Genomic DNA, 6,310 nt, shown 5'->3' with positions numbered 1-6,310 from the left:
GCCTTGGGATATAGATCAGTGATAGAGACTTGCCTAGCAAGCAAGAGGCCCTAAATTCAATCCCCAGTACTGGGGGAAAAAAAAAATTACAACTTCAATTCCAAACCATGTCCACGTTTTTAGATATTGGTAATGGCAGCACCCTATTTCCCTGAACCAAAATCTGTATTAGTCATGATTCTTCAGAGAAATGACTCCTAGTGTCTGTGAGAAATAAAAAGCCTGGTGGTCCATTTTCAGAAAATACTATTCTGCCTTAATTGGATCAAATTGTAGCCATTTTAATTATAGTCCTTTCCTGTTAACTATTGTTGATTGTACCCCTAATTGTGCCCTGAGTTTCGAATCAGGATAAAGGGCAGTGCTCCATTAGGTATGTAAACTGATGGACTGCCCGCCAGGCCTGCTTGTCAGCCGGGTTCTCTTAGAAGAAAATGCCTTGCCCACCCACTTTAGAGCTCGTGTTTGATTTCTTGTGGCACCTTGTTCTTTCTAACAGTGTCACAGGACAGGGGTCCAAGGAGGAATCCCCAAGGGGACAATAGTATAAGATCCTTGCTTTAGCATCTGAATGGCAATCTTAAGTGACAGCCGACATTTTAAGGAAAAAGTTTTGCTTTCCCACAGAAGGGCCTTTCTGAGAGAGGCACACCACTCCCCCACACCAACCCAGCCCTTAACCACCCACATTAGGACCCACCTGGCACTGATTCCTGAGCCTCTCCCATAAAAGCCCCAGAATTCAAGCCTGTTTTGCCGCTTTCTCTTATAGAGAGATGGCCTTTATTTGTCAGCTCTGACAAATTCTTGTGTGTATCTCTGCGTGGTCTCCGTCTTTCATTACTCGCTTACCAGTCTCTTGTTCCTTGCTTTCCCTTCAAATACAAGCTCAACTCAGCCAGGTGGATTCTTGACTTATGTTGCTGAAAAGAATTCCAAGATGCATCCAAAGCAAGGCACAAGCAAAGATTTATTGAAGACCAGCAAAGGACTACACACCCCAAACACAGGGCACAAGTGCCATTCACTTCTTGGGGAAGAGAGAACAAGTGACACGCCTAAGGTTGAGCTCTCAGATTATATATGACTTTTCTGGGAAGAAATGTGCATATTCTCAAGGAAGCTTCTTTAAAAATCAAATGCCATGACAGTCATTTGATATTTGGGGTTCACAGTGTTTCCTTTTTTGTCTAAGCAGTCTAGCTATAAATTAATTGTGGGCATGTTGTATAAGTCTTTGAATGTGGTGAGTTTAAATTGGTTATGTTTTCGTTCTGGTTGACCTATATGCTAAAGGTTTTGTTCATCTAATTAAAGGGGCAAGTATGATTGGTTATGCTTGCAGATCTGGGTCTCTATCTACTAAGAGTCTCTTTTTTTCTCTCCTGAGAACCCACCTATCTCAAATGAAGGAATGTATCTTTCATTGAAAAAGAGTGAGAAAGCAAGAGATAGAGTTAGTTTAAGGAATTGGCTCACATAGCTGTAGGAGCTAGCAAGTCAGAAATTCACATACATGTTGTATTTTTCCCATCAATATATACACCTATAATGCACAAATAAAAAATGTGAAAAAAACGAAGAGTTGTACTCTTGAATCCAAAGGCTAGAAACTTGGAATCTTTCTTGTAGTCTGGAGGCAGAATTCCCTTATTCTCAGAAAAACTGTAAGCTTTTTTTTTAAATTTTTATTTTTTGGTGGTATTAGGGACTGAACCCAGGGGGCATTCTAGCACTGAGCCATACCTTCAATTCTTTTGTTTTTATTTTGAGAGAGGGTCTTGATAAATTGCCTAGACTGGCCTGGAATTTGTGATCTTCCTGCCTCAGCCTCCCAAATTGCTGGTTTACAGGTGTGTGCCACTAGACTCAGCCTGTCTTTGCCCTGAAGGCCTTCAAGTGATAGGATCGGTCAACTCACATTACTGAGGATAAACTTTACTTAAACTCTATTAATTGTGAGTGTTAATCATATCTTAAAAATGCCTTTACACCAGATTGGGTGCGGCGGCTCACACTGTAATCCCAGTGGCTTGGGAGGCTGAGGCAGGAAGATCCCGAGTTCAAAGCAATTTAGCAAGATCTGGCCTCAAAATAAAATAATAAAATAGGCTGGGTGAAAGGACACTTGCAGAGTCCATGTGAAGTCCAAGAATCATGCCACACACCAGAATGTCACGCAAGAGATTTATTGTCCATAACAGGAGGCATAGCCACAAGGCTGTCCCTTCAAGGAGAGCAGCAGCCTGTTGGCACTTAAAGAGCAGCTTTATAGCCCGCAAGAAGAATCTCATAAGCTGCATAGGAGTTTAAGCTGGATGGGGTTGATTGTTTTAGCAGGCACTTGCTCTCAAGCAGCACTGCCTCAGAATTGAAACTTTGGAACCTCTAGATAAAATGGCTCCTGACCTAAAATGGTGAATCGGATGCCAATATTGATCTGATGCCAATATTGGGGCTATGGCTCAGTGGCTTAGCACCCCTGGGTTTAATCTCTGGTACAAAAAATATATATATAATTTGTATCTGAAGATATTCATCATAGAGCTACTCATAACTGGGTAAACAGGTACCATCCCAATGCTCCCAACTAGGGTCTGGCTAAGTAAATTATGATATTGTCATGCAATGAAATATTAAATTGTTATTAAACACTCACTTTAAGAAGTGAATAGGCCACTTCCGGCGAGCAGCGAGTGCGAGCAGCTTGGCCGTGGGTATAGACAGCGATGGCAGCCCGAGTACTTGTCATTGGCAGTGGCGGAAGGGAACATGCGCTGGCCTGGAAGCTTGCACAGTCTCATCATGTCAAACAAGTGCTTATTGCCCCAGGAAATGCAGGCACTGCCTGCTCTGAAAAGATTTCAAATACTGACATCTCAATCACTGATCATACTGCCCTTGCTCAATTCTGCAAAGATGAGAAAATTGAATTTGTAGTTGTTGGACCAGAGGCACCTCTGGCTGCTGGAATTGTTGGGGACCTGACCTCTGCAGGAGTGCGATGTTTTGGCCCCACAGCAGAAGCAGCTCAGTTAGAGTCCAGCAAAAGATTTGCCAAAGAGTTTATGGACCAACACAGAATCCCAACTGCACAATGGAGAGCTTTCACCAAACCTGAAGAGGCCTGTAGCTTCATTATGAGTGCGGACTTCCCTGCTTTGGTTGTGAAGGCCAGTGGTCTTGCAGCTGGGAAAGGAGTGATTGTTGCAAAGAGCAAAGAGGAAGCCTGCAAAGCTGTACAGGAGATCATGCAGGATAAAGCTTTTGGAGCAGCTGGAGAAACAATTGTTGTTGAAGAACTTCTTGAAGGAGAAGAGGTGTCTTGTCTGTGTTTCACTGATGGGAGGACAGTGGCCCCCATGCCTCCAGCACAGGACCATAAACGATTACTGGAGGGAGATCAAGGCCCCAACACAGGGGGAATGGGAGCCTATTGTCCTGCACCTCAGGTTTCTAAGGATCTGTTACTAAAAATTAAAAATACTGTCCTTCAGAGGACAGTAGATGGCATGCAGCAAGAGGGTACTCCATACACAGGGATTCTTTATGCTGGCATAATGCTGACCAAGGATGGCCCAAAAGTTTTGGAATTTAATTGCCGTTTTGGTGATCCAGAGTGCCAAGTAATCCTCCCACTTCTTAAAAGTGATCTTTATGAAGTAATTCAGTCCACCTTAGATGGCCTGCTGTGCACATCTTTACCCATTTGGCTAGAAAATCACACTGCCATAACTGTCGTCATGGCAAGTAAAGGTTATCCTGGAGCTTACACCAAGGGTGTGGAAGTAACAGGGTTTTCTGAGACTACAGCTTTAGGACTAGAAGTGTTCCATGCAGGCACTACCTACAAAAATGGCAAAGTGGTGACCAGCGGGGGAAGAGTCCTTACAGTAACAGCCATTCATGAAAACCTCATATCTGCCCTTGAAGAAGCCAAGAAGGGACTCACTGCTATAAAGTTTGAGGGAGCAATTTACAGGAAAGACATCGGCTTTCGCGCCATAGCTTTCCTTCAGCAGCAGCCCAGGGGCTTCACTTACAAGGGATCTGGGGTAGACATTGCAGCTGGAAATATGCTGGTTAAGAAAATAAAGCCTTTAGCAAAAGCCACCTCCAGACCAGGCTGTGACGTAGATCTTGGAGGTTTTGCTGGTCTTTTTGATTTGAAAGCGGCTGGTTTCAAAGATCCTCTTCTGGCCTCTGGAACAGATGGTGTTGGAACTAAACTCAAGATTGCCCAGCTGTGCAATAAACACAATACAATTGGTCAAGATTTGGTTGCAATGTGTGTAAATGATATTCTGGCACAAGGAGCAGAGCCCCTCTTCTTCCTTGATTATTTCTCCTGTGGAAAGCTTGACCTTAATATGTCTGAAGCCGTCATTGCCGGAATTGCTACAGCTTGTGAACAGGCTGGATGTGCTCTCCTTGGAGGTGAAACAGCAGAAATGCCCGACATGTATCCTCCTGGAGAGTATGATCTAGCTGGTTTTGCTGTTGGTGCTATGGAGCAGGATCAGAAACTGCCTCACCTGGAAAGGATCACTGAAGGGGATGTTATTGTTGGAATAGCTTCATCTGGTCTCCACAGCAATGGATTTAGCCTTGTGAGGAAAATTGTGGCAAACTCTTCCCTGCAGTACTCCTCTCCAGCACCTGATGGTTGTGGTGACCAGTCCTTAGGGGACTTACTTCTAACTCCAACCAAAATCTACAGCCGTTCTTTGTTACCTGTCATACGTTCAGGACATGTTAAAGCCTTTGCTCATATTACTGGTGGAGGACTACTGGAAAACATTCCCAGAGTTCTCCCTCAGAAATTTGGGGTGGATTTAGATGCCCAGACATGGAGGATCCCCAGGGTCTTCTCATGGTTACAGCAGGAAGGACAGCTTTCTGAAGAAGAGATGGCCAGAACATTCAACTGTGGTATTGGAGCTGTCCTTGTGGTATCAAAGGATCAGACAGGGCAGATTCTAAGTGATATTCAACAGTGCCAGGAAGAAGCCTGGGTGATTGGCAGTGTGGTTGCATGTCCCGAAGGTTCCCCTCGTGTGAAAGTCAAGAATCTGCTCGAAACCATGCAAATGAGTAAGTCAGTGTCAGTGAACGGCTCCTTGAAAAATCACTTCTCTGCCCAACCAAAAAAGGCAAGAGTGGCTGTCTTAATATCTGGAACAGGATCGAACCTCCAAGCACTCATAGACAGTACTCAGGATCCAAATAGCCACGCACACATTGTTGTTGTTATCTCCAATAAAGCCGCAGTGGCTGGTTTAGATAAGGCAGAAAAAGCTGGTATCCCAACCAGAGTAATTAATCATAAATTATATAAAAATCGGATAGAATTTGACAATGCAATTGACAAAGTCCTTGAAGAGTTCTCCACAGACATAGTCTGTCTTGCAGGGTTCATGAGAATTCTCTCTGGCCCCTTTGTCAAAAAATGGGATGGAAAAATGCTGAACATCCATCCTTCCTTGCTCCCTTCTTTTAAGGGTTCAAATGCTCATGAGCAAGCCCTGGAAGCTGGAGTCACAATTACTGGATGCACTGTACACTTTGTAGCTGAAGATGTAGATGCTGGACAAATTATTTTACAAGAAGCTGTTCCTGTTAAAAGGGGTGACACTGTTGCAACTTTGTCTGAAAGAGTAAAATTAGCAGAACATAAAATATTTCCTGCAGCCCTCCAGCTGGTGGCCAGTGGAATTGTACAGCTTGGAGAAAATGGCAAGATCTGTTGGGTCAAAGAGGAATGAAGCCTCCTAATTTAGGAATGGAACCAGTTTTAAAAGAATTATGACTATTTGCTTGGTGCCTTTTATTCATGTATTTAACCTAATAGAAAAACTGCTAACAGAAAAAGACTTCACCGTTAACCTCATTCACCATTTTTTAATAGAGAATCATTAAAAACAAAATTTGTGGGGCTGGGGATGTGGCTCAAGCGGTAGCGCACTCCCCTGGCATGCATGTGGCCCGGGTTCAATCCTCAGCACCACATACAAACAAAGATGTGTGTCTGCCGAGAACTGAAAAATAAACGTTGAAAAATTAAAAAAAAAAAAGAAGAAGTGAATAAAACTCAGGAGGATATAAAATCACCATATGTCAATATGGTACATCATTTTTTGTAGCTCACAATATTACTTGGACAAATAATATTTTCATGGTATAAAAACACCTACTCATACAAACAAAAGAGAGAGAGAAAACTACTCACAGAAAAAAAGTCTGGGAATGTAGCTCAGTGATAGAGTGCTTAACTAGCAATTGCAAAGAAAGCCCAGGGTCCCCCACCCCC

The 6,310-nt window shown here is 43.3% G+C and overlaps 1 protein-coding gene across 1 annotated transcript; it reads left to right on the top strand.

Annotated features, from left to right (window-relative positions):
- Window positions 1-2,680: 2,680 nt before the first annotated feature.
- Window positions 2,681-5,974, top strand: LOC308630903 (trifunctional purine biosynthetic protein adenosine-3-like). Its single transcript, XM_081261698.1, has one exon. It carries the CDS (start codon window positions 2,730-2,732, stop codon window positions 5,763-5,765), a length of 3,036 nt encoding a protein of 1,011 aa, XP_081117824.1. The 5' UTR covers window positions 2,681-2,729; the 3' UTR covers window positions 5,766-5,974.
- The last annotated feature ends 336 nt before the right edge of the window (window positions 5,975-6,310 follow it).

The sequence above is a fragment of the Spermophilus citellus genome (assembly GCF_964194105.1).
Source record: "Spermophilus citellus genome assembly, chromosome: 11".
Taxonomy (NCBI): domain Eukaryota; kingdom Metazoa; phylum Chordata; class Mammalia; order Rodentia; family Sciuridae; genus Spermophilus; species Spermophilus citellus.
This window is presented reverse-complemented; position numbering and strand designations above follow the sequence as displayed.

What these genes read in the sequence shown, in the direction of transcription:
- LOC308630903 (XM_081261698.1), top strand. Translation starts at nt 2,730, where the DNA reads ATGGCAGCCCGAGTACTTGTCATTGGCAGTGGCGGAAGGGAACATGCG.